Here is a 27,870-nt window from a genome sequence, read left to right as displayed (position 1 = left end):
TTCTATATGACCTTGAAATCTTTTGTCCTGTACATATGTGTATACATATGTGCACTCTCCAAATTGGATCATGTTAATTTGTAACCTGCTTTTTCATTATAATGAACATTTTTCTATATAATTATTAAAATCATGTGTAGTATCTTTTTTCCTGTTTTATCAGCTTTTTTGTTTTAAATTTAAGTATGGTTGATTTACAGTGTTGTGTTTAGTTTCTGGTGTACATCAAAGTGATACAGTTCATGTGTGTGTATATATATACACATGCCCACCCACACACACACACATATATATTCTTTTTCATATTCTTTTCCATTGTGGTTTATTACAGGATATTGAATATAGTTCCCTGTGATATACAGGATTGTGTTGTTTATCTATTTTATATATAGTGGTTTGTATCTATTAATTTATCCCTCTCCTTTAGTAACCATTAGTTTGTTTTCTGTGTGAGTCTGTTTCTGTGTAACATCATTTTTAATGGCTACATGTATCCTGTTAAATGGATTCACCATTTAATCAATCATTTTCTTCTATAAGACATTTAGGTTGTTTCTAAACAAAAAAATAGAGTGATGACCATCTTTGTAACTGCAGTTTTTTGTGCACATGATTACTTCTTTCAGACAAATTCCTAAAAGTGGACTTGCTTATGTCAGGGTATGAACATTTTAAATGTTTCTGATGTATATTGCCTAACTGCCTCCTAGGAAGTTTTACCAACTTGCTCTCCTATCAGGTATAAGAATGCTTGTTTTCCTATGAGGGCAGGGTTGGTATTAGATTGATAGAATTTTGGGAAAGAATATTGAAAGGACTTTTAGTTAGTCACCTTATTTACATATGAGGTGTTTGAGAACTGGAGAGAGGTTAAGTGACATGTACAAAGCCAAATTCAAAATCAAAGTATACTGAATCCCAAGATTAGTATGTTTCCACTCCTCCAAGTTGTTCACCTGTTCTGAGAGAAATGGAGGCGAATTCCAAGATACAAAAAGGAAAGAATGCAAGAACTAAGATGAACAAGGATAGACTATAATGCATATGTTTATCTATCAGCAGAACATGTTTATTTTTGTTCCCCCTTACCAGTACTCACTCTCAACTCTCTCTGCTTTAATATCTCTTCCTTACCCCCCAAGGTTCTAAGAATATGTGGCTGCTTATAATCAAACCCATGTAGAATTCACTGCAACAAATTAAAATGAAGTCTTTTAAAATAAAAAACTAACAGGGGAGAACAGTACAGTGTCTTTCATTGCTGTCTCAATTTCCTTGGGGCTGCTTTCTGATTTTTTATAGACCCAAGCAACTTTCTTGTGGATTTGATGAAACAGTAATCTTTCATTAAAGTCTCATGAAAAAGAAAGTATGCCATAATGAACATTTTGAGAAAGAATCATAACATTCTAGTTATGGTTTGGATTTTTAATCATGCAGTTAGTAAATTTTACTCATTATTTTTGTAGGAATCAGATATCTGGACAATGAGTTTTAACAAATGGATTAAAATTTGCTTGAAAGTCAGGAACAAATGGCAGAGTAATAATGCTAAGAAGTGTCTAGATTTGAGGTCTGGGTTAAATCTGATCTTTTAAACATCTTTGTTGATCATAGGAAAAAGTGCAGCAGGAAGAACTTGTTTAAGTACCATTAGAGTCTCTTTGGAATGAAGGCCTGGGTCATTAGAATAGTAATCATTGTAAGTTTCTTAAGCACGATGTAGAATTCCTATTCTTAAGGAAGTAAAGGTATGTGGTATTTGTTATGTATCTTGGTTCTTACCTAATTATAGGATCTCAAAAATCTGACTCTTACTAGAGATATATCCCTATCCTAAGGCCCTTTAGTCTTTCATTTTTTTGAGTTGTTAGTATACCTTAATGGATTATCTTTTTGAAATTGTTTTATCAAATTTAATGGACTTGGATTTACTATGCTAAAATTTGGATATTATGAATTTTTTCTATTTCCATAACCAATACCTAAATATAAATGCTAGACATATCATTTAATCACATTTAGTATCATTCTCACAGGTAAGTAAAGTTTACCACTTATACTCTTGAAATCTTACCTGTCTTTTCTCTGAACTTTTGAACTGATTTCTTGCTTTTCTCTTTCTTTTGATCTTTTCTCCATGGATTCAAAGGAAAAGGTATAGTAATTTTGATGTGCATGAGTGACTCTTTTTCTTTTGACCTTTTTATTGTTGAAGGAGAATGTTATCAATTACAGTTGACACCCTGTTATGAAATGCTTATTGAAAAGAACCAGCTAATTGAAATTGGTTAGAGAATTGTTAAAAATTACAAATATATGTATACCTTCAATATTTTATTTTAAATGAAAATAAATATTCATTTCCCCCCTAATCTTTTGATACAGTCCAAAACTGAGTTTTTTTCTGCCAGTTGGAGGTCTGCAGCATCCTTTTCTGGCACAAGCTACATCAATGATAGGTCATGCAAAATTTGTACTTTTAATTAAACAAAAGAGGTAAAAGCTTGGGTACCTGTGAATCACTTGAGGTGTGCAAAATTTTAGATTTTCATAGAACTTTCCAGTTTTCTGCAGTTATCTTGTCCATACCTTACTTCATGACAGTTATTTAGAGCAACTCATCTTTACCAAGTTTTTCTAAAACATCCATTTAGCTGTCATAGAAACAGCAGCTTGCTCTTTTGCACTCTATTTCATTAGTTGACATATTGTTTAATGTTTTTTTAAGTGCAGTAGTATTTATAGTGGCATGAACAGATTTGGAAATGAAAACAGTTGACTCTTCCTAAGCATCTGCATTCTAGAAAATAGCCAGTTATCTGTGGGGAGTCAGTGTATCCTGGGCTTTAGTCAGTAAGGTTAAAGAGGGAATGGAGAGCTTTAATTCTGTGTGTGTTAGATGGTGGTCAGATAAAGTGCTTCTGCTGCTTTATGATCATTGATGAAAAGTGTTTCCTAATCTCTCTTTTCTTCTTCTTCTTTGGTCATAGAGAATATTTTAATGTGCACAAAGGAGTAGTATTGAAGAATGGTGAATACTGGTGATAAAAGTAGAGCTCTATGCATATAATTTGATTTCGATTCTTTCTAGGATCTAGGTATTTCCTTCTTCGATGGTCTTTAGGGTGTAGTTAAATTTGGGGTGAAGAAATAGAACATTAGGTTAATTTTGGTATGTGGAAAGAGCAGAAATTCTTGAAGTATGTTCAAATTTAGATTTTATGGCTATTGTAGACTTTATATGTTATTTATGGCTTTTCTTTGTTACTTAGTCCATTACTCTTAAGCCTAGAATATGCTGGGATCAACCCTAAGTAAAGTGTATTTTGAAAGATATACTAATAAAGAAATAGATGTAATGCATTGCACTGTCAATTTAGATGTGCTTTTTGTGGTATCTGGGCTTTGAGTTCTCTTAATTGATAAGCTACGTATTATTAAAATAATTCTTTGCATGTGTATCATTGGATAGCTTTCATATTTTTCATAGGCATTTACAAAATTTAAGCTCTGTACCAACTCTGTGAAGCTTATAGGAAAAATGATAGTCTCATTCCCCCCCCCCCCCAAATCAAGAGCCCCCTTGGAGGAGTAGAACATGGAAAGCTCTGATTTTCACCTTTCTTACTGCTGTTCAGGTCCTTTTTGTTCCTTCTGTGTAACTTTATAAATTGTTTGAAAGAGGTTTTATGTTTGTCTTCACCGAGTACCTTTCCCCAGAATAGTCTAGAAAAATCTGGACTACAGAATGCTCTAGTAGAAGAAACCTCTTCAGTAAGACCCTGCTTTCTTCTTTCCACAGAAATTCTGTCTTTTCTGATTTGTTTAAATTGTATAGGTTTATTCATATGGCACCATAAATACAGAATGTATAATGACACCAATACGAATTGATAAGTATCTTTGTGGAGTTAAACAATATTATGTTTTAGGCACTGTCCATTACCTCACAGCCGTGCTACCTTATAAAGGGACATTATAAAGATAATGAATACATTGTAAAAGTCAAGGGGAAAACATTGACAGTCTTCATTAACAGAGTCCTATGGGATATAAATTTAGTACATATTTTACGAGTGACCACTGTTGATAATTTGGTCCCTGTCTTAGCTAGTTTTTAGTACACAGTCAGAAGAAGAATCATGTCTGGGTTTTTAATGTAGAGGTTAGTTGTGTCTTTTTCCTCCCCTCTTTACTTCCTTTTTCTTAATGGTACCCTTATTCTCTATTTTGTCATACTCCTTAAATTCTCCTGTGCTTACTCTCCCTGAGTTATCAGTTCAGTTCAGTTTAGTCGCTCAGTCGTGTTCGACTCTTTGTGACCCCATGGACTGCAGTACGCCAGGCCTTCCTGTCCATCACCAACTCCCTGAGTTTACTCAAACTCATGTCTGTTGAGTTGGTGATCCCTGAGTTATAAGAGTACTTAAATACTCAAATTTAAAGTAAGGACTTTGTTAAAGCAATAGTTAGTGTCTTTAAGTACTGGTCGATCAGAACTGTGTAGTTTGGATATCAAAGCAGAGACTATTCCGACACTACTCTTGCCTAGAGGGCAGACAACCAGGCTAAATGGACTTTTTGAGGCTGGTGCAGAATTTCTGTCTTTGTCCTCTAACTTTTTCAGTCCATTCGTTGGACTACTCACATGACCCACAGTGGTAGTATGTATACAACACTGTTGCCCAACCAATGAATCTTGACAATTTGCAGAACAGGGTGTAAGGATCATCTACTAACTGTATAACATAGCCCTGACAAAATAAGGATCATGGAAAACACTGTTAGGCATGCAATTCAGTAGAGCAAAGTAAAATGTGATATCATATTTAGAGTCAGGAAAAAGGCAATTACAACAGTTTGGATTAAACTGGAAAAGGGAGGAAAATGTATGTAAGGATGGAAAGAAATAAGGAAAAAATCTGTTCTTGTGATTAATATAGATGTGAATAAACATAGGACTTTTAAAGTACATCACACCTTGTATATTATGAATTTTATTCCTTTTCAAATGTTCATCTTGGAAGGCTAAGATCTAAAGTGACATCATAAAACATCAAATATTTTCTGTGTGCTGGATACAGCCACTAATTATGTCAAAACTGAGACAATTAATTCTGACATTAATTGTGTCAGAACTCCTGGGGAGGTGGGGATTGCTATTTGAGCCTGCTTGTGAACATAGAAAAATATTCTTACAGTATTCACTTTGTATGGGCAAAAGAGCTTACTTAGTATTATTCCATGCATTTGGGAATGAATGTCTTTAGGCTCTTTCTGATGATAACTGGGCTTACCTTTATGGGAGGAAGATTTGCAAATATGGCATCTATTAAGATGATTGTCAGATGCATTCTGTGTGCAAGGCACTGCCCTAGGCATTCTGGGGATGTTAATTCTCTCATGATCTTTATGTTTAAAATTTTTATTTTATTGTTTTCAAGTGGGTACAGTAATGAGCTCTATATAATATAAGCACTGCCTAGGAGAAGCCCTAGAAGAATTTCTTCTACTTATTAGATAATAAAGTTTAGTAATATCCAAATGCTTCCTAGAGAAATCAGAGGTGATTACGGCAGAATCTTTGCCTTTTAGTAACTTTATTTAGTAGAGATTTGAATTATTTGCTTTTAGCGTATCAGCTGTTGATGCTTGAAAAGAATTTCCTTAAGTTGTTTAAACATACCCTATGATTTTATTTATTCTGTTCATTTGCCTGGTAAATCTTCAGGGATAATATAAATGAAAATTGTAGCCAAACTGTAAATAAATTTTGATTTTTGAAGTTTTAAATGTACTGTAAAAGGTGGTATTTCATGTATCTTGCATTCTAAAAATAGCAAAAAATATGGTTCTAGAATGAAAGTTAGTTGGTTGTTCCAAGAGATACAGTTTTCTTAGTATTTTCTTTTTAACATGAGCAAGTTTTGTATTATGCTTCCTTGTAGTTACCGTTTTTCTGCATTCTTAGTGTCTAATTCAATGCCCACTGTCTAGTAGTTGCTCAATAAATGTATTTGAAGATGAACGTAACTTTGTTTGATTCTTTTGATTCTTACTACCTCAAAGTGTTTGAAAACAAGCCTGTGCTATGTACATACTTAGTCAAACCTTTATTTCTTTCGCTTGATTTATCAATTGCTTTCTTTAGATCAGAATCAAGCTTTGCGACTCTGCTTGGGTAGCACTAGTGTTGGAGGTCAGTATGGAGCTATCTCTGCCCTCAGTATCAACAATGACTGCTCAAGACTTCTCTGTGGCTTTGCTAAGGGACAGGTAAATAGAAACTTTATTTTACCTATAAGACAGTGTGAAATGAATTAAACCTGTTATCTCTAGGTCAGTATCTTGAAGACAAAAACATGTTATAAAGTGATATGTCTATATGTAGAGCTAACCTGAATTTGCTTGGTCTGACTTTTGTCTAAATTTTTAAATTAAGTTACTGACTGAGCCAGAGTCTATGATTTTTAATATCTCAATTCATATGTCCCTATACGCAAATAGCTTTTATAAACCAACCAGGCCATTATACAAAATGTACTTTCTTTCTGTGAAGTGAAGTGAAGTGAAGTCGCTCAGTTGTGTCCGACACTTTGAGGCCCCATGGACTATAACCTACCAGGTTCCTCTGTCCATTGGATTTTCCAGGCAAGAATACTGGAGTGGGTTGCCATTTCCTTCTCCAGGGGATCCTCCCGACCTAGGGATTGAACCTGGGTCTCCTGCATTGCAGGCAGATGCTTTACCCTCTAAGCCACCAGGGAAGCCCAAGATAGACCTGTATATCTTTCTTTCTGTCGTGAGGATGATTGTTGTTGATTTTTAAGTACAGTATATATTTTGCTTTGTAACTGTGTCCCTGGACACAAATTTGGTATTTGTTTTTACTTCTGAAACTGGGCAGTAAGTTTTGTTTCTTTTCTTCTTCTGACTTACATGTCACTAATTAGTTTGGCAATAAGCCCTTTTGATAATTTTTACCAGTGCTAAAGAGATTGACTCATTAAATAAATCTCTTTTACCTCTCAGTAAAAGAATAAGATTTAAAATCTGAAGGGAAAAGTAGACTGGGTAGGATGAGGGGAGGATGAAGATGGAAAAGGGCCCCATGCTTCAGCGGATCTGCAACCTTTAGTTATGTTTTAACTTTATAGTTCTTTGTCTGCAATGTTTATAGGCCAGGAATAGATTATTTCAGCCAAAAGCCAAGATACTTAAGTCCAAAAAAGAGCAATAAATTTGTTTTTAAAGCATTTAGTTGTCTTATAGATCACTATGTGGGATTTGGCCAGTGGAAAGCTTCTAAGATCAATAACAGATGCTCATCCTCCGGGAACAGCAATATTACATATTAAGGTACAGTTCTTATTTTCTTTTTCTAATAATCTTTATTATTATGCCCTTGTATCCATTTTAAAGTAGATTTCTTTATAAACAGAATCCTTGAAAGTGAACTGTCTTTTATGTGACTGGCCCAACAAGATGTTTTCCCAAGTAAAATCCAGAGATAGGCTATCATGGTAACATTCAGCTATAAGTTGTATTGACGTCTAGTAGATACAGCAGGAAAGAGAGTAAACTGAAGTGATCCTAGACGAAAGGTTGGCAGCAAAGACAGGCAGTACCCTGCTGAAAACTCCGTGCAGATTTTAAAAGGTCTTTTTACTTTTTGCTTAGTCCACCAGGATTTTACTGCTGGGGTGGTGTGCCCTGTCACACTTTGTTGGGAATTACTTGAAGTTCAAGGCACTGGTTGTGAAAGAACCAAGGTTTGCATTATGTTTAGAAACAAATTTCTTGGTTTATTTTCTTTCAGGCCTCCAAAGGAAAAGCATCAAGGTTCGAATCTTGACTTTCTCCTTACATGCCTGAAAAAAATAAACCACCTTAGGTAACATTTAATTTATAAATACAGTATGAACCTTGGTTTTTATCTGCTGTCAAGTCCACGTTCAGAAGTGTAAAACATACAGGATTATAACTAGAGAAGTCTAAAATCAGATCTTCTGGATTTTAATCATGTACATGTTTAGTTAGTTAGCTGTGCAGACCTCTCTTATCCATACATATGCTTTTTAAAGTCTGGGAGCATCTGGAGTTTATGTGTCTGCATCTCAGTTAGTTACGTAAAAAGTCTTTTGTGACAAAGCAGCATTGAAGCATTTAGTAACAATGAAAACAACCAAGACAAGTAAAAGTAGAGAGAATTTCTCCTCTTTCTGAACATCATGGCAGTTTATCTTGACCTGTTTTCATACGGCATGAGCCAACTTCTAATATGTTGTTGTTTATGTCTTACCTCCTTTAATAGATTAAGGTCTTTGAAACCAGGATCTGTTTCTCTTTTATTTTTGTGTGTTACATGTAGTAGTTGCTCAATAAATGTTTGGTGGTTTATGAAAATCCAATCCATTTGCAGAAAAAAGCAAAATCTTTGGGAGAAACAATAAGAAACAGAAGAGGTAAAGACAGAGAGAAAAAGGCAGAAGAAATAAAAGCAGAAGAATGTAGCTGACATTGAAAGCACACTTGCGTTGCTTGGCAATGCTACAAGTATAGACGCTTCTCAGAAATTCTGGGGCCCGCTTTTGGCAAAGGCTTCTTATGCTGTCAACCTCTCACTCATTATTCTCCAAACTTAACCGTACACATCCCATCAATAATAATTTGGGCTTTAATTCATACACACACACACACACACACACACATACATGTCTCTGTGTGTGTGTGTATATATATATATATAATATTTAAAATTAAGTGTGCTACTGTACTAAATTTAAGTATATCATAAAACACATACTCAGAATGTAGAAGATAAAAATTATGAATGCTGTTATTTTTCTCTACACTCCACTTTTGCAACTGCTCAGCTAGGCCTTTGAGAACCATGGTGTAGGACTTCTGTACTTTGCTTGTGTGTGGTTGAAGAAGATGCATTTCATAGTGGCCTCCTGTACCTCAGCCATTCTGGAAGAGTCCAAAGGCATGCCAGTTAGGATGGTTTTACAACCTTTGGGGTTAGGGAGACTAGTCACTGGAAGTGATATAAATTAAGTTATTCAATTTTGTATCTATTGGCATGCACATCTGCCAGGCCACATCAGCCCTTAGGACAGTCTCTCATTGTGAACATTATTTATTGAGTTTTCCAGGGTGGATAATAGTAACTAAAGTATACTTTATTGAAGAAGACTGAAGGGGCAGCACATTTTAGGAAGAGTTGCATAAAAAGTTAAACTGTTTTTAAATATAGTAGATTAACTCTTCAGTTATTCAGAAAACATATTCTAACAAGCTTACTTCCCAAAGACATCAAATATCTTTTATTGTGTCTTTATTCTTGAGAGCTAGGCAGCTGTAAGTATATCCAAAGTATCCTGTTCAGCTTAATAGCAAGTTTGAAAAAGTTAATATAAGAACCCAAGTAGATAAGTTTAGGGCTTTTATGAATCATAATTTGTATTTTTCTTTTATCCTTTTGAGAAGGTTTTACTTCTTTAAAGTCTCAGTTTTTAATGATATTGAACCATTTTTATTCTAAATATGGGTAAGTTTGTATTAGAGTAATAAGGTCAGTCTAGGTGATTTCAAATGCTATTAAATGTGTTTGTCTTGTATTTTTAAAATTTTATAAATTTTCCCCTTTTTAACATTTGACTGGTTTTTTTAAAATTGTTAAAATAAATTCCTTCTCTGTTTAGTTTACAGATGATCCAACTCTTGCAATTTGCAATGACAGCGGAGGCTCTGTTTTTGAATTGACATTTAAGTAAGAGACTATTGGACGTTTGTAGACAAATGAAAAGATTAGCTCCAATTTAATGACTTGAAGTTGAATATGAAGAGGTCTGGAAAACCCACGTAATTGTAAATAGGTTGTGGCTGTGTATTACACTTATCTGGGGAGGCTTACAGAACATACGGAGCACCATGCCTGGTCCCCCAAAATTCTGTCTCAGTACTTCTGAGTTGGGATTCTAGATTCCTTCTCCCCAAAGTGTTCCTAAACTCTGTCAGTCTTGGGAACCATTATCCTGGAGTATATCAGTAATTTTAGTTTAGACCCCGGGCCCAGTTGGTTATAACCATAATGACCAGGTGTACAAGGTTCCTTTTGCCTTGGAATTGCCCTGTTTACTCTTTAAATAAAGGGAAAGACTGTTTACATATGCATAAGAATATTTATAAATCTGAGTTTAAAAAGACAAAAAAATTCAATGTGTATTTTGTTTCCAAAGTTCTTCAAAGTAAGGACTATGTTTCTTACATTTCGCATGCCTCCTGACAATATCAAGTCCAAAGTAATTGTTTGAAAAATACCAGTTCAGTTCAGTCGCTCAGTCATGTCCTACTCTTTGCGACCCCATGACCCGCAGCATGCCAGGCCTCCCTGTCCATTCCATTGAATCGGTGATGCCATCCAACCATCTTGTCCTTTGTCATCTCCTTATCCTCCCACCTTCAATCATACCCAGCATCAGGGTCTTTTGAAATGAGTCAGTTCTTTGCATCAGGTGGCCAAAGTATTGGAGTTTCAGCTTCAACATCAGTCCTTCCAATGAATATTCAGGACTGATCTCCTTTAGGATGGACTGGTTGGATCTCCTTGCAGTCCAAGGAACTTTCAAAAGTCTTCTCCAACACCACAGTTCAAAAGCATCAATTCTTCAGTGCTCAGCTTTCTTTATAGTCCAACTCTCACATCCATACATGACTACGGGAAAAACCATAGCCTTGACTAGATGGACCTTTGTTGACAAAGTAATGTCTCTACTTTTTAATATGCTGTCTAGGTTGGTCATAACTTTCCTTCCAAGGAGTAAGCGTCTTAATTTCATGGCTTCAGTCACCATCTGCAGTGATTTTGGAGCCCAAAAAAATAGTTGGCCACTGTTTCCCCATCTATTTCCCATGAAGTGATGGGACCAGATACCATGATTTTAATTTTCTGAATGTTGAGCTTTAAGCCAACTTTTTCACTCTCCTGTTTCACTTTCATCAAGAGGCTCTTTAGTTCTTCTTCACTTTCTGCCATAAGGATAGTGTCATGTGCATGCTGCTGCTGCTAAGTCACTTCAGTTGTGTCCGACTCTGTGCGACCCCATAGACGGCAGCCCACCAGGCTCCCCCATGCCTGGGATTCTCCAGGCAAGAACACTGGAGTGGGTTGCCATTTCCTTCTCCAATGCAGGAAAGTGAAAAGTGAAAGTGAAGTCGCTCAGTCATGTCCGACTTTTAGCGACCCCATGGATTGCAGCCTACCAGCCTCCTCCATCCATGGAGATTTTCCCTGGGATTTTCCAGGCAAGAGTACTGGAGTGGGGTGCCATTGCCTTCTCCATCATATACATATCTGACATTATTGATATTTCTCCCAGCAGTCTTGATTCCAGCTTGTGCTTCATCCAGCCTGGCATTACTCATGATATTACTCTGCATATAAGTTAAATAAGCAGGGTGACAATATACAGCCATACAGCCTTGATGTACTTCTTTTCCTATTTGGAACCAGTCTGTTGGTCCATGTCATTTTAACGGTTGCTTCCTGACCTGCATACAGGTTTCTCAAGAGGCAGGTCAGATGGTCTGGTATTCCCATCTCTTGAAGAATTTTCCACAGTTTGTTGTGATCCACACAGTCAAAGGCTTTGGCATAGTCAATAGAGCAGAAATAGATGTTTGTCTGGAACTCGCTTGCTTTTTTGATGATCCAGCGGATATTGGCAATTTGATCTCTGGTTCCTCTGCCTTTTCTAAAACCAGCTTGAATATCTGGAAGTTCATGGTTCACATATTGTTGAAGCCTGACTTGGAGAATTTTGAGCATTACTTTACTAGCGTGTGAGATGAGTGCAATTGTGTGGTAGTTTCAGCATTCTTTGGCATTGCCTTTCTTAGGGATTGGAATGAAAACTGACCTTTTTCAGTCCCATAGCCACTGCTGAGTTTTCCAAATTTGCTGGCATATTGAGTGCAGCACATTCACAGCATCATCTTTCAGGATTTGAAATAGCTCAACTGGAATTCCATCACCTCCACTAGATTTGTTCATAGTGATGCTTCCTAAAGCCCACTTCACTTCACATTCCAGGATGTCTGGCTCTAGGTGAGTGATCACACCATTCTGATCATCTGGGTCGTGAAGATCTATTTTGTACAGTTCTGTGTATTCTTGCGGCCTCTTTTAAGTATCTTCTGCTTCTTTTAGAAGCATACCATTTGTGTCCTTTATTAAGCCCATCTTTGCATGAAATGTTCCCTTGGTATCTCTAATTTTCTTGACGAGATCTCTAGTCTTTCCCACTCTATTGTTTTCCTCTATTTCTTTGCACTGATTGCTGAGGAAGGCTTTCTTATCTCTCCTTGCTATTCTTTGGAACTCTGCATTCAAATGGATATATCTTTCCTTTTCTCCTTTGTTTTTTGCTTCTCTCCTTTTCACAGCTATTTGTAAGGCTCCTCAAAGAGCCATTTTGCTTTTTTGCATTTCTTTTTCTTGAGGATGGTCTTGATCCCTGTCTCCTGTACAGTGTCACGAACCTCCATCCATAGTTCATCAGGCACTCTTATCAGATCTAGTCCCTTAAATCTATTTCCCACTTCCACTGTACAGTCGTAAGGGATCTGATTTAGCTCATACCTGAATGGTCTAGTGGTTTTTCCTACCTTCTAAAGTTTAAATCTGAATTTGACAGTAAGGAGTTCATAATCTAAGCCATAGTCAGCTCCTGGTCTTGTTTTTTCTGACTGTATAGAGCTTCTCCATCTTTGACTGTAGAGAATATAATCAGTCTTATTTTGGTGTTGACCATCTGGTGATGTCCACGTGTAGAGTCTTCTCTTGTGTTCTTGGAAGAGGATGTTTGCTATGATCAGTGCATTCCTTTGGCAAAGCTCTATGAGCCTTTGCCCTACTTCATTTTGTACTCCAAGGCCAAATTTGCCTGTTACTCCAGGTGTTTCTTGACTTCCTACTTTTGCATTCCTGTCCCCTATAATGAAAAGGGTATCTTTTTTGGGTGTTATTTCTAAAAGGTATTGTAGGTCTTCACAGCACCATTCAACTTCAGCTGCTTCAGCATTACCAGTCGGGGCATAGACTTGGATTACTGTGATATTGAATGGTTTGTCTTGGAAGCGAACAGAGATCATTCTGTCGTTTTTGAGATTGCACCCAAGTACTGCATTTCATGGGGTCGCAAAGAGTCGGACACGACTGAGCGACTGATCTGATCTGATCTGACTGCATTTCGGACTCTCTTGTTGACTATAATGGCTACTCCCATTTCTTCTAAGGGATTTTTGCCCACAGTAGTAGATATGATGGTCATCTGAGTTAAATTCACCCATTCCAGTCCATTTTAGTTTGCTGATTTCCTAAAATGTTGACATTCATTCTTACCATCTCCTGTTTGACCACTTCCAATTTGCCTTGATTCATGGACCTAACATTCCAGGTTCCTATGCAATATTGTTCTTTACAACATTGGACCTTACGGGTTCCATCACCAGTCACATCCACAACTTGGTGTTGTTTTTGCTTTGGCTCTGTCTCTTCATTCTTTTGGAGTTATTTCTCCACTGATCGCCAGTAGCATGGGGAGTTCATCTTTCATTGTCCTGTCTTTTTGCCTTTTTATACTGTTCATGGTGTTCTCAAGGTAAGAATACTGAAGTGGTTTGCCATTCCCTTCTCCAGTGGACTACATTTTGTTAGAACTCTCCACCATGACCTGCCTGTCTTGGGTGGCCCTACATGGCATGCCTCAGTTTTATTGAGTTTGATTAGACTGTGGTCCATATCATTAGATTGGTTAGTTTTCTGTGATTGTGGTTTCTCTCTGTCTGGCCTCTGATGCCCTCTCTCAGCACCTACTGCAGTACTGTCGATGTATTCAGCTGATGTTTATTGGCTATCGCTTATGTGTAGGCGTTGCCTAGATACCAGAGTTATGGCTGTGAACCGGTCAAGGTTGCTACTCTAGTAGAACTTACGTTCTAGTTGGGGTGGGGGTAGGGAGACAGTCAATAAACCAACACATAAATAACTTTAGGTATGAGTGCTATGAAGAAAATAAGACAGGTCAGTATTCTGGAGTGCATTTGAGAATCATTCAGGAAGGCTTCTCTCTGAAGGCGACATTTAAACAAAAACCTGAACGATAATCTGGTCAGCAAATGAAAAGACCTGGAAGAAGTGTTCCAGGCAGAGGGATATTCAAGCACAAAAACTTTGAGGTGGGCACATTGTGGCCTGCTGGAGCAGCGGACAGAAGGCCAGTGTGGCTGGAGCACGTGTTTATCAGGAGCAGTAGCAGTGGGAGAGGAGTGAAGGCAGGAGACAGATCACATAAATGATATAGGACGTTTTAAACCTGGCAAGAGTCGATTTGATTTTGTGTACAGTGGTAAGCCATTGGAGAGGGAGAAGCCATAGGAGAAGGTGGTAAATCTGACCCTATGTTGAAAAGGACATGCTGATGTCATGTGGAGTTTGGATTGTTGGGGGCAGGAGTAGGGGTCAGGAGGCTTTTGTAGTCATCTGCTGTAGAGATGTAGTGCCTTGGATCATTGCTAAGTTGATTCTGCATTTTGGGTTACATTTTCAGGAGAGTGATGGGAGTGAGAACTTGTGAATCTCGATGCCTGTTTAGCGGTTCCAAGGGTGAAGTTTGCTGTATTGAACCTCTCCACTCTAAGCCCGAGTTGAAAGATCATCCCATCACACAATTTTCCTTATTGGCCATGGCATCCTTAACAAAGGTATTTAGAAGATGAAGCTCATAACTTAAGAGACTTTGAATACCAAAAATCTGAAAATTGCAGGGTAAATAGTGAAAATGTATTTTTTCTCCCTAAAGATACTGGTCATTGGATTGAAGCCATCCTTGAAAGTGTGGATGACTTTTCCTTATGGACGGGTGAGTAAGCCTCTCCATCTTATGGGCAAAAAGACCATGTTGGGAGGTCGGGGAAGATGACTCACGAGTGGCGAATTCTCTGAGGCTGTCAGAAAGCTAGATAGAATGGAAATTAGCTCTCTGGCTGCTTACCTTGATGTGACCAAAACAGTGTCAGCTGGCGACCAGAGCAGTGTCCTGGGGATCACAAGGTCTATACTTCCCTACCTTTAGTCTGTTAAGTTTTCTCTCATGAACAGCTGCTGCTTTGATATTGAACTACTGATAGAGAGCACCCCACCGTAGTATAGTGAGAATTGCTCTCACGTATTCTCTCCGGGGTTTCTTCTGCCTGTGATATTTCATTTTGGTGGATGCTTCTTGCAATGTATTGTGCACACCTTGGTATCTGTTTTCCTTCCTGCTTGGATGCTTTCAAAGTGATGTTTTCTTCCAGTGAATATGTAAGGAGAGGCATGGATGGGATGGGATGGAGAATGACGGTGTAGAACCAAGACTAGTCCAGAAAGTAGGCCCTGTAAGGAGGGAGCTCAGTCTTCAGCTTTCTTATTCACTCTATCTCTGGGCCCCAGGGGAAGCAGCCCTGCCCTTTCAGATGGTAGAGCCTGCTCAGGTTACCGTTAATTGTACTTAGGTGACCTTCACTGGCTAATTGAGACTTATCATGGTATGTGTTTGCATCTTTGTTTTTGTCGATTTTTCCCCCAATATTTTATTATGAACATTTTCAAATAAATAGAGAAGTTGAAAGGATTTTACATTAAACATCTATATACCTACCATTGTAAAACTGTACCATTAGTATTTTATTGTATACTTCATTATATACCTGTTTATTGTCATTCACTCATCAAATTGTTTTTTTTTAATGTGCTTCCAAGTAAATTGCAGAAATTAGTACTCTTTTTTTTCCCCCTAAATATTCAACATGTGTATGATTAAGTACAGTTCAGTAGTCAAAGTCTTTCCTTTGGTAGAAAAATTTATATACAACAAAACACACAGATCTTGAGTGTACATTTGCTAAACTTTGCCAAATATAGATACTTAGGTAACCCAAACTTCTGTCAAGATGTGGAACATTTCTGTCCACAAAGAAGGTTCCCTCTTGACGGTTCCTAATCAGTCTCTACTCCTCTGGAATTTTAATGAGAAATTAGGAGGAGTTTTTATCAAGGAACACCAGTCCATTGCTGTATTAAACCAGAGTTTTCTCTTTATTCTTCTTGTGTTAACAATGATTTTTTTTTTTTCCTTCTTACCCAGATGGATCCTTCCAGCGTTCCATTGCTGGCCTGGCACTTCGTGGCAGTGCATAATTACGTGAATCCCATGCTAGCCTTCTGCAGAGGAGATGTTGTTCATTTTCTCCTGGTAAGTCCTAATATGATGCTACATCTGTGCTGATGTCCTTTGTCATAGGTTATCATTCTGATTCACCAGTAATTTAATATTGTTTCAAAGAAATATACTATTGTAATTCTTTGGAAAGAGAGTGACCTATTTAATTTTTGAGGCTTTAGTGATTAACATGGAAAACCCTCAGCTCCATGCCTCCTCATGGTGTATTTTTTATTTCCATCTCCTTTGACTAACAATGGTTTATGTGTATGTGTAAATATTTGAATGTACATCAGATCAGATCAGTCGCTCAGTTGTGTCCGACTCTTTGCGACCCCATGAATCGCAGCACGCCAGGCCTCCCTGTCCATCACCAACTCCCGGAGTTCACTTAGACTCATGTCCATCGAGTCAGTGATGCCATCCAGCCATCTCATCCTCTGTCGTCCCCTTCTCCTCCTGCCCACAATCCCTCCCAGCATCAGAGTCTTTTCCAATGAGTCAACTCTTCACATGAGGTGGCCAAAGTACTGGAGTTTCAGCTTCAGCATCATTCCTTCCAAAGAAATCCCAGGGCTGATCTCCTTCAGAATGGACTGGTTGGATCTCCTTGCAGTCCAAGGGACTCTCAAGAGTGTTCTCCAACACCACAGTTCAAAAGCATCAATTCTTCAGCTCTCAGCCTTCTTCACAGTTCAATTCTCACATCCATACATGACCACAGGAAAAACCATAGCCTTGACTAGACAGACCTTTGTTGGCAAAGTAATGTCTCTGGTTTTGAATATGCTGTCTAGGTTGGTCATAACTTTGCTTCCAAGGAGTAAGCGCCTTTTAATTTCATGGCTGCAGTCACCATCTGTAGTGATTTTGGAGCCCAGAAAAATAAAGTCTGACACTGTTTCCACTGTTTCCCCATCTATTTCCCATGAAGTGGTGGGACCAGATGCCATGATCTTCGTTTTCTGAATGTTGAGCTTTAAGCCAACTTTTTCACTCTCCACTTTCACTTTCATCAAGAGGCTTTTGAGTTCCTCTTCACTTTCTGCCATAAGGGTGATGTCATCTGCATATCTGAGGTTATTGATATTTCTCCCAGCAATCCTGATTCCAGCTTGTGCTTCTTCCAGCCCAGCATTTCTCATGATGTACTCTGCATATAAGTTAAATAAACAGGGTGACAATATACAGCCTTGACGAACTCGTTTTCCTATTTGGAACCACTCTGTTGTCCATGTCCAGTTCATTAATGGCTTACCTACCTACATGTAGTGTGTTTATTAGAAAGCAAGTATCATTGAGCACCTACTATGTCCTTTACATTATAGTGGACACGAGGCAATTGGAGGACGTATAAAACTTAATTTCTTCTTTAAAATAGGTTAAAATATGGTTTGAAAGGCAAAACCAGTATGTTCCCTGCTACTAGTGAGGACAGTTTAAGGACTCTACTATGTGATGAGAATTTAAAACTTGATGTAAGTTCAGAGTATTAAGAGATTTGTATGGATTACAGAGGCTGTGGAAGACTTTATGAAGGGTACAGGGCAAATACTACAGGAGGGGTGGATATACATATTGGGGAAAATAAGCTGAACTGAAGACACAGAGATAAGAATGTGGAATCTCTTCTTGAGTTTCGTAGCTCAGTGCCTCAATATCACTGTCCACCTAGTTTCTCCAGCCTGAGATATAGGAGTTGTCTTTTAGTTGCATTTTTCTCTCTATTCCTGCTCCATCACACATTCTGCTGACTCTAATTTACTTCCTTTTTTGTCTCACCTCTTGCTGCTTCCCTAGCCTAAACCACAGGCATTTCTAACCCAGGCTCTGAAATAGCTTCCTAACTAGTCTTTTGCCTCAGTGTCTGGAATTGATGATGTCCTGTTCTATTTCAGGCAGGTCACTATATTGTGTCTGTCTTCTTCAGTGCTCTGTCGCCTTGGAGCAGAAATAGAACAAATGATAAGGACAGATGAAGATTATAGAGTGTATACATATGCATATATAAATAAAATAGTAATACTTGAAGTTCTGGGAAATTTCGGGCTGTTTGAGCTATACTAGTTCATGCATTGGAGAAGGAAATGGCAGCCCACTCCAGTGTTCTTGCCTGGAGAATCCCAGGGACGGGGGAGCCTGCTGGCCTGCCGTCTATGGGGTCGCACAGAGTCGCACACGACTGAAGCGACTTAGCAGCAGCAACGGTATCATATTTCAGAAAAGCCTAGTTTTGGTAACTGCAGCACCTTATTTTCCTTTTAATGTACTTTTGTTTTACTTTTTTTTACACCGTGCCACTAACCCTATTTTATGCTTTAACTCTGGCTAAATACAGTTATTGATGTGATGAAGTTAGTTTGTTCTGAGTATAACAGAGTGAATATTACATTTGCCAGTACATGCATACCCTGGGGATATTATTGGTTTCTGTTTCAGACCACTGCAATAAAGCAAATACTGCAGTGCAGTGAGTTACATAAGTTGATTGGTTTCCCAGGGCATAGAAAAGTTATGTTTGCACTATATTGTAGTCTTTTAAGTGTGTTATTATCTCTGAAAAAAAGCAGTGTACATACCTTAATTAAAAAATACTTCAGCCAGAAGCTTCTGATTTACCAATAGAACCAAAATTCATAACTTGAGAGATTAGTCTTAGATTTCAATCATTACCTTGTTGGAAAAAAAAAAAAAAATACCTCATTGCTTAGAAAAAGCCAAAACAATTACAATAGTAACATCAAAGATCACTAATCACGGATTACTATAACAAATAATACTGAAAAAGTTTGAACTACTGCAAAAATTACCAAAATGTGACACAGAGACAGGAAGCAAGTGAGCAAATGTTGTTGGAAAAATGGTGTCAATAGATTGATGCAAGGCTGCCACAGTTTGTAAAACACACAATATCTGGAAGCACAATAAAGTGAAGTGCATTTAAAACAATGGTATGCCTAAACAGACAGCTTGACCACTGACCAGGTATACCATGGATTATACCAGATATACTACATACACTTGTGAGTGATTTATTTCATTTGTTTAATAGTTACTTTAGTTATCAGTATTTGTTTTACCCATATTCTGAATGGAAATCATGTTCTAGGTGGATTGACTGGTGAGAAACTTTTAAAGTGTCTCAAACAGTAGCTGATATTCAGGTTGTTTTTATTTCATCATCAGGTTAAGAGAGATGAATCTGGAGCGATACATGTTACTAAGCAAAAGCATCTTCACCTATACTATGACCTCATCAACTTTACTGTGAGTATTATTGAAACGAAATACCCCCATTTACTTTATGTAATTGTTTTGAGTCCATGTTATGTTAAGGCTCCCAGGATTTTTGCCATAAACCATGATCTTTGCTGCTGCTGCTGCTAAGTTGCTTCAGTCGTGTCCGACTCTGCAACCCCATAGATGGCAGCCCACCAGGCCCCACTGTCCCTGGGATTCTCCAGGCAAGAACACTGGAGTGGGTTGCCATTTCCTCCTCCAGTGCATGAAAGTGAAAAGTGAAAGTGAAGTCACTCAGTCATGTCCAACTCTTAGCGACCCCATGGACTGCAGCCTACCAGGCTCCTCTGTCCATGGGATTTTCCAGGCAAGAGTACCATGACCTTTAGGATCATATAAAATGTGGACAGAAGTGAAGTCCTGCTTGTACTGAAAAAAGTCTTGACATTGGTGTGATGCCACATATTATTTTTATTGTCCTTCAGCCTGCTGAACACTGGCAAGATCACCAAAAGTTTTCTTTAATATCTTGAATAGCTCAAAGGGTAGATCAGAATAATTTCTTCAGGATCATTGCCAGGCTTTCTTTGTAAACACATTTTGGTACTTCTGAGTATGTCCTTATTGGTTCAGGAGATACTATTTTCTTGTGGCTAAAAACTTTGCAGAGTTCTCTCTCTACCATGCATTTCGGTCCTAAGCAACCTTTGGGTTTTAAAAAAAAAGATGATTTCCTTTCATACCAATTTTTAAAATAGATGATTTATTAATTTAGTTGCACATTGCTTTTTAAATCTTACAAACTTGATTTAGAAATAACACTGGTTTCCCATATACATTTCATGAAATAATTTTGTTCAACCTCTTCCCATGTGTATTAGACTTCAGTGTTTTGTCATTACCAGAATCCCTTGTGGAACTGTCTGACATATTTGTCTAGAATTCATCATCGTCACTTGCATTTAAGATGTTTGAGGTACATCTCTAAACATCTGCGTATGATTCTGTCCCTGGAAAAAATTTCCCAACCACAAGTAGCCATTCTAATAGTAGGACAGTGGGTGTTTTTCATTTGTCCTGTGACATATTTATGATGTGACCCCTAACCACATTGCTTTGTAAGTTACCTTTAAAAGGCTTGTTTACAACATGTCAACAATTAAAATAGTGAGAGTCTAATCCCAAGAATAATTGCTAAACATGCTAACATTCTTGGTCATTCTTTCTCTTAACCAGGTGACCTTTGAAAGCCTGTAAAAGCTAGCACTAAGTTTGTAGAAGACTAAATAATGTGTCTTTCTGAATGGTACTTTGTTTCTCAAAGTAATCAAGAGAGCACATTACAAAAGTTCTTTGTAAAGGGTTTGAGTGTCAAACTCTGTTTTCTGAGAGACAATGTTTTTTTGAAAAACCAAACCCTTCCCTTATGGCAGCCACTACACTGATAAAGTATATATACATGTAGCATAGTTAAAATAGAAAAATTGATCCATTTTCAACTTGATTGTTTTTGATTGTTATTTGATTATGCAAATAATTTCTGAGATGGGAAGAGATCATATAAATAAACCAAAACTAATATCAGAGAAAGTGTAGGGGAAATACTTTGTTCTGGCTAATTTAGAATTCTAATTGTGCAGATTTTAAGACTTCACTTATTTCTTGGGGAGGAATTGAGAATTTTCAAAAAATATTTTGATAATAAATTTTATATATAACCCAAGAAATTTAATCAAAATGACATCCTTTAGCAGATTTTAACATTATTATTACTTTAAAAATTGTAATAGTACTTATTAACAAATATTCAGACTATATACAGAAATAGAGCAAAGAACTCTGCCATAATTTGTAGGTGAAGGAAATATATATTTTTAAAATAGTTTCCATTTTAAAATATGTAATACTTAAATGCTAATGATCATTCTTTGACCAGCTAGGTTTATGAGGGTTCGCCATTTTGTTTGATTAATGTCAGAAACACTGGAAATGCAAAGTTGGTCACTTTTAAGTTATTGTGTCAATGTACTACCTTTAAAAAATTTTGATAAAAAACAGTTTATCTGATAATATCTATTAAGGCTCTTAGTTAGCCTTCTTTTACATTATGAATCACTTTAATACCATCAGAACTGTATGCTGTGTACCTGCTGTTCTTTGGGCTGGTACTGAGTAGTTCTTGCTGTGATTGTGTTGTCATCACCTGATTGATTAAATGGTTAAGGTCCTCAACGTCATTTAACTGAGTGGCCAAGCTTTCTTCTCGTCCTGGATGATGATGTGGGATGGGCCTCACTCTTGTGTTTCTGTGTGCTTGAATTACAGTGGATAAACTCACGCACAGTTGTGCTCTTGGACAGTGTAGAGAAGTTGCATGTGATTGATCGGCAAACTCAGGAGGAACTGGAAACAGTGGAGATCTCAGAAGTTCAGTTGGTCTATAATAGCAGCCATTTCAAATCACTAGCCACTGGAGGAAACGTGAGCCAGGCACTGGTAAGGGGAATCCATTATTTTAGTATTGTTTTGATAAACTTGATATTTTGTTGTTGCTTTATTTTAAGAATTCTGAGGAGTTATCTTTATGTCTTGATGTTTCTTTGAAAACCACTAACTAGGTTAAAGTGGATGTGAATTTATTTGTAAGTATTCAAGAATGTGAATTAAAACAATAATTCCTGTTATCTTCTATTCAGAAATGTGACTAATACCAAAGAATTTTAACTTTTGTACTAAAAATAATGAAGTGAAATTTAAAGTTCATAAGAGAGAAATTGTAAAAGCAAGATATTTTAGAAAGTTTTATATGGTGACAACAAGCCTGATAGATTTAAGGAACTAAAGACTACAGAGACAAGTAGCTTGTAAGGCTTTGGAAGTATATGGATAATTGCTAAAGACTTGAACAGGTATGAAGACTCTGGTCATTGAAAGGCAAAGAGAGCTTTGAGAGAAAAATTCTTTAGGAATGGGAGATAGATGAAATGTAGGAGTCTGCAGATAAGGAAGACCTAAAAGTTATTTTAGTATTAATTTTACTATATTTTAAGCAATGACAATGGCATTTAGCAGTTTATACAGGTGTGTGTGCCAAGTCTTTCCGACCCTATGGATTGTAGCCCGCCAGGCTCCTCTGTCCCTGGGATTGTCCAGGCAAGAATACTGAAGTGGGTTGCCATGCCCTCCTCCAGGGGATCTTCCCAACCCACATCTCTTATGTTTCCTGCATTGGCAGGGGGGTCCAGTTCGATTCCTGGGTCGGGAAGATCCACTGGAGATGGGATAGGTTACCCACTTCAGTATTCTTGGGCTTCCCCTGTGGCTCAGCTGATAAAGAATCCACCTGCAATGCAGAATACCTGGGTTCAATCCCTGGGTTGGGAAGATCCCCTGAAGAAGGGAAAAGCTACCCACTCTAGTATTCTGGCCTAGAGAATTCCATGGACTGTATAGTCCATGGGATCACAAAGAGTTGGACAGGATGAAGCAACTTTCACTTCACTCTTAACCACTAGTGGCACCAGGGAAGCCCATTTACATATGTAGTTTATAGTTAAATTACTTGAAATTGTCATCTCATGTTTCCTAAGTCAGTAATATTTAAGCAGGAAATTTAGACTCTTGTGGAGCTTCTCTGTATAATTTCTTGGAAAAAAATAGTAGTGAAGGTCTTATTTATGAGTGTCTCCAGCATAGTATCTAGCCATTGCTCAAATCTCCCTGAGATATTAGAACTTCAGAGCATAAATATATGTGGAAGAGTCTTCCAGTATTTTCAGAATTTAGAAACTAGGAAAATCCAGAAGAAGAAATGGTAATTCAATAGAATTCACTAGGTTAAGAATAATTATTGTCCCACACTTAGTTTCTTTTGTCTGGAAGTGTAAAAGTGTCAGGCACTCGGTCATCTGACTCTTTGTGACCTCATGGACTGTAGCCTACCAGGCTCCTCTGTCTGTGGAATTTCCCTGGCAAGAATACTGGAGTGGGTAGCCATTTCCTTCTCCAGGGGATCTTCCTGACCCAGGGATCAAACCTGGGTCTCCCACATGGAAAGCAGATTCTTTTCCGTCTTAGCCACCAGGGAAGCCCCCAAATCAGCTCTCCCTGACTCCTGGCAACTGTGGCATAGTGGTGGTGGTGGCAGTCTGAGTGATTATTAAAAACACTGATAGACTTTGAACTTGTGCTTTCAGCCATGATGGAATAGTGGGGACTGGATTTGCTCTCCTGTCTGGGGAAAAAGAAAAATCAAGGAAAAAAAACAAAAAACAAAAACAGTCATTTTCAAGATATTAGTGAACTTGAAAATAGAACAATAGAATCTATCCAAAATGAAACAGAAAAAAAATTAAGAAAAAAAAAAAGTGTTAGTGACCAGTGAGGTAGCATGAAGTAGCCTAATGTGTAGTAGAAATCTCTGAAGGAGAGGAGAGAAAAAATTAGAAGAAATAATGGTCAAAAACTTTCCAAAACAATAAACTCAGAATTTCAAGAAGCTCAGTGAACCCAAACACAAGTAAAATGAACAGATTGATTCAAATGAATTGGAAAGAGGAAATATTAGAGCAGGCAGAGGAAAAAGACACATTAAATGCAGAGGATCAGCAATAAGTGTAAGAGCAGATTTCTCATCTGCCATAATCTGCAGTAGTCTCCAGAGAAGATACACCAAATGGCCAAAAAGCAGATGACAGGATATTCAACATCATTAATCATTATGGAAATGCAAATCAGAATCACAATGAGTTACCACTTCATGCCTCCCAGGATAGCTGTAATCAAAAAGAGACAATAACAACTGTTGACTACAATGCAGAAAAATTGGAACATTCATATTTTGCTTGTTGGACATAGTGCAGTCACTGTAGAAAACATTTTGGCAGTTCCTCAAAATATTAAAGATTCCATGTGATAGAGCAGTTCTATTCCTAGCTAGCTACTCAAGAGGAATGAAGCCGTATTGCCACAAAAACACTTGTACACAGATGTTCATAGCAGTATTATTCATAATAGCTAAAAAGTCAAAACAGTCAAAATGTCCATCAGCTGATAAATGGATAAGCAAAATGTGGCATGTCCATGTAGTAGAATGCTATTCCTCAATTTAAAAAATGAACTATTGACACATGTTACAACATGGATGAACCCCAGAAATACTGTGTTAAGTGAAAGAAGCCATATGGAAAGACCATGTATTGTTTGATTCTGTTTATATGAAATGTCCAGGAAAGGTAAATTTATAGAGACAGATTAGATTAATAGAACTGGAACTAAGAGTGGGAATGAGAATTGACTGGAAGTGGGTAAAAGTTATCTTTGTGGAGTGATGGAAATATTCTGAAATTGGATTTTGGCGATGGTTGAACAACTGTACATTTACCAAAATGTTATTGTATACTTAATGAGTGAATTTTATGGTATGTAAACCTTAATATTGTCATTTAACAAAAGAAGTTGACTGTTTAAAACAAAAGTAATGGTATTTTGTGGTACATACTTAATGCTATGTAGAAGTAATAGGATGACGGAAATAGTACATAGCAGGGAGTGGGGAGAAGGAAGTATAGTACTGTAAAGTTCTTAACATTATACATCAAATTGTATATTATGTAAATGTAGACTGAGATTAGTTAAAGCTGCATATTATAAACACTAGAGTAGTCACTGAAAAAGTATCCCTTTATAAGTCAATAGTAGCAAAAAAATGGATGTTAAAAAATATTCAATGAAGCATAAAAAAAGAAGAGGTAGTACAGGTGGAAAACAATAAAATAATCTAAATCCAACTGTATCAATAATTATAGAAAATGGAAGATGTCTAAACATTTCAGTTGAAAGGCAGGGATTGTCATACTGGATTTAAAAAAAAAGCAGGACCAACTCTATGCTGTCTACAAAAAGCTCTTTTTAAATACAAAGTCATAGATAAGTTAAAAGTAAGAAGAAAGAAAAAGACATATTGTGCAAATACTAAGAATAGCTATTTTAATATCAGATTAAGTAGATTTCTGAGTAGGCAATATTGCCAGAGATAAAGAGAAATTTCAAATTGATAAAAAAATTAATTCATCAAGAAGTCATAATAATCTTAAAGGCTTAAGCACCCAATAACAGACCTTCAAAATATATGAGATAATAACAAATCTAAAAGGAGAAACAGACAAGTCCACAATTAGAGTTTGCAAAATTCAAAACTCCTTTATTAGTAATTAATAGAATAAGCAGACAGAAAACCATCAAGGGTATACAGAAGACTTAAAAAGAATTATTGACCAACTTGATATAACTGATATTTGTAGAATATTCCACCCAGCAAAAGTAAGTTACAAACTTTCTCAAGTGCAGATGGAGCATCCAATAAATTATATGCTAGGCCATAAAGCAAAGAACAGTAAATTGTTGAAAGAATCATCAGGGTAAATCTGGAGAAAATGCAAATATTTGGAAATTAAGTAGCACCTTTATAAATAACCCATAAGTCAAAGAAGAAATCTCAAAGGAAGTTATAATATATTTTGAACTAAATGAAAGTGAAAATGCAGCATATAAAAATCTGTGGTCTTAGACAGCTCATACAGCTCAGCATTTTTACACAAAACAAAGCAGAAGATCTAAAAAGACATTTCTCCAAAGAAGACACACAGATGGCTCATAGGTACATGAAAGATTGCTCATTATTAGAGAAATGCAAATCGAAACAACACGAGGTATCACCTCACACCAGTCAGAATGGCTAGCATCCAAGCATCTGCAAATAATCAATGCTGGAGAGAGTTAGAGAAAAAGGAACCCTCCTGCACTGTTGGTGGAAATGTACATTGGTCCAGTCACTATGGAGAACAATATGGAGGTTCCTTAAAATGGTAAAAATAGAGTTACCATATGATCCATCAGTCCACTGCTGGACATATATCCAGAAAAAACTATCATTCAAAAAGATACATGCAGTCTAATGTTCATAGCACTGTTTACAATAGCTACGACCTGTTGTGTGTACATGGAAGCAACCTAAATGTTCATCGATAGATGAATGGATAAAGAAGATGTGGTGTATATATATACACACACAGACACACAGTGGAATATTACTCAGCTATAAGAATACCAGATACAGCAATATAAATGTACCTAGAGATTATCATACTAAAGTAAACCAGAGAAAGACCAATATCATATGATATAACTCATATGTGGAATTAAAAAAAAGATGCAAATAAATTTATTTACAAAAACAGAAACAGGCTCATAGACATAGAAAAACAAACATGGTTACCAAAGGAGAGAGCGGGGAGGGATAATTAGGAATTTGGGATTAATATATGCACACTACTATATCTAAAATAGGTAACCAACAGGGACCTACTGTATAGCACAGGGAACTGTATTCAATATTTTATAATAATCTATAAGGGAAAAGAATCTGAAAAAGAATGTATATATGTAAAATAACTGAATCACTTTGCTGTACACTTAAACTAACACAACATTGTAAATTAATGTAAAAAAAAATCTGGAGTCTATAAGTCAATTTGAGGGTAATTTATAGCTTTAAATGGGCTTCCCTGGTAGCTCAGCTGGTAAAGAATCCACCTGCAATGTAGGAGAACCCAGGTTGATTCCTGGGTCAGGAAGATCCCCTGGAGAAGGAATAGGCTACCCATTCCAGTATTCTTGGGCTTCCCTGGTGGCTCAGTTGGTAAAGAATCCGCCTGCAATAGGGAGACCTGGGTTGGATACCTGGGTTGGGAAGATCCCCTGGAGAAGGGAATGGCTACACACTCCAGTATTCTGACCTGGAGAATTCCATGGACTATATAGTCCATGGGGTCACCAAGAGTTGGACACGACTGAGTGACTTTTACTTTCACTATAGCTTTAAATAACTTTTAAAAATCTCAAATTTGTAACCTAAGTCTCTATCTTAAAGAAACAGAGAAGAGCAAATAAATTGGAAATATATTAAAAAGAAATAACAAAAGTGAACACAAATCAGTTAAATAGGAAATGGACAAACAGTAGAGAAAATCAAAGAAAATAAAACTTGTTTTTTTAAAAGATAAATAGATAAAACACTAATGAGAGTAATTCAGAAAAAAGGTGCAGTTACTAATATACTGAGAGAGATAAAATCACTGTGTAGTCTGAAAATATTAAAAAGATAAATAACTTTATGCCTAAAAATTAAACAATTTTAGATGAAGTGGAAAAATTCTTTGAAAGGTACAGATTACTAAAGCTGACCAAGAAGAAATGAAAATCTAAGGGGTTGTATGTTAGTTTGATTTCCTGCAAAGAAAATCCAGGCTTAGATAGCTTCACTAGTAAAGTCTATTATAATAAAGGAAAAAATATCAAT

General features: G+C 36.9%; 1 protein-coding gene across 7 annotated transcripts in view; it reads left to right on the top strand.

Moving 5' to 3' along the window:
• The window catches only part of VPS8 (VPS8 subunit of CORVET complex), a 291,235-nt gene that overhangs the window by 26,756 nt on the left and 236,609 nt on the right, over positions 1-27,870 (top strand). For 4 of the 7 annotated variants that reach the window (XM_061413733.1, XM_061413742.1, XM_061413725.1 and 1 more), the window contains exons 8-15: positions 6,155-6,279; positions 7,276-7,362; positions 9,711-9,778; positions 14,619-14,772; positions 14,871-14,930; positions 16,197-16,304; positions 19,458-19,538; positions 21,837-22,007. In XM_061413733.1, the coding sequence (XP_061269717.1) occupies positions 6,155-6,279; positions 7,276-7,362; positions 9,711-9,778; positions 14,619-14,772; positions 14,871-14,930; positions 16,197-16,304; positions 19,458-19,538; positions 21,837-22,007 (854 nt within the window). Of the gene's footprint in view, positions 1-6,154; positions 6,280-7,275; positions 7,363-7,822; positions 7,898-9,710; positions 9,779-14,618; positions 14,773-14,870; positions 14,931-16,196; positions 16,305-19,457; positions 19,539-21,836; positions 22,008-27,870 lie in introns of those variants that run through there. The other 3 variants (XM_061413758.1, XM_061413765.1, XM_061413773.1) reach the window with 3 other exon arrangements.

Source organism: Bos javanicus, chromosome 1 (genome assembly GCF_032452875.1).
Source record: "Bos javanicus breed banteng chromosome 1, ARS-OSU_banteng_1.0, whole genome shotgun sequence".
NCBI classification, from domain to species: domain Eukaryota; kingdom Metazoa; phylum Chordata; class Mammalia; order Artiodactyla; family Bovidae; genus Bos; species Bos javanicus.
Note: the sequence above shows the minus strand (reverse complement) of the source record. Positions and strands in the feature narration are given on the sequence as shown.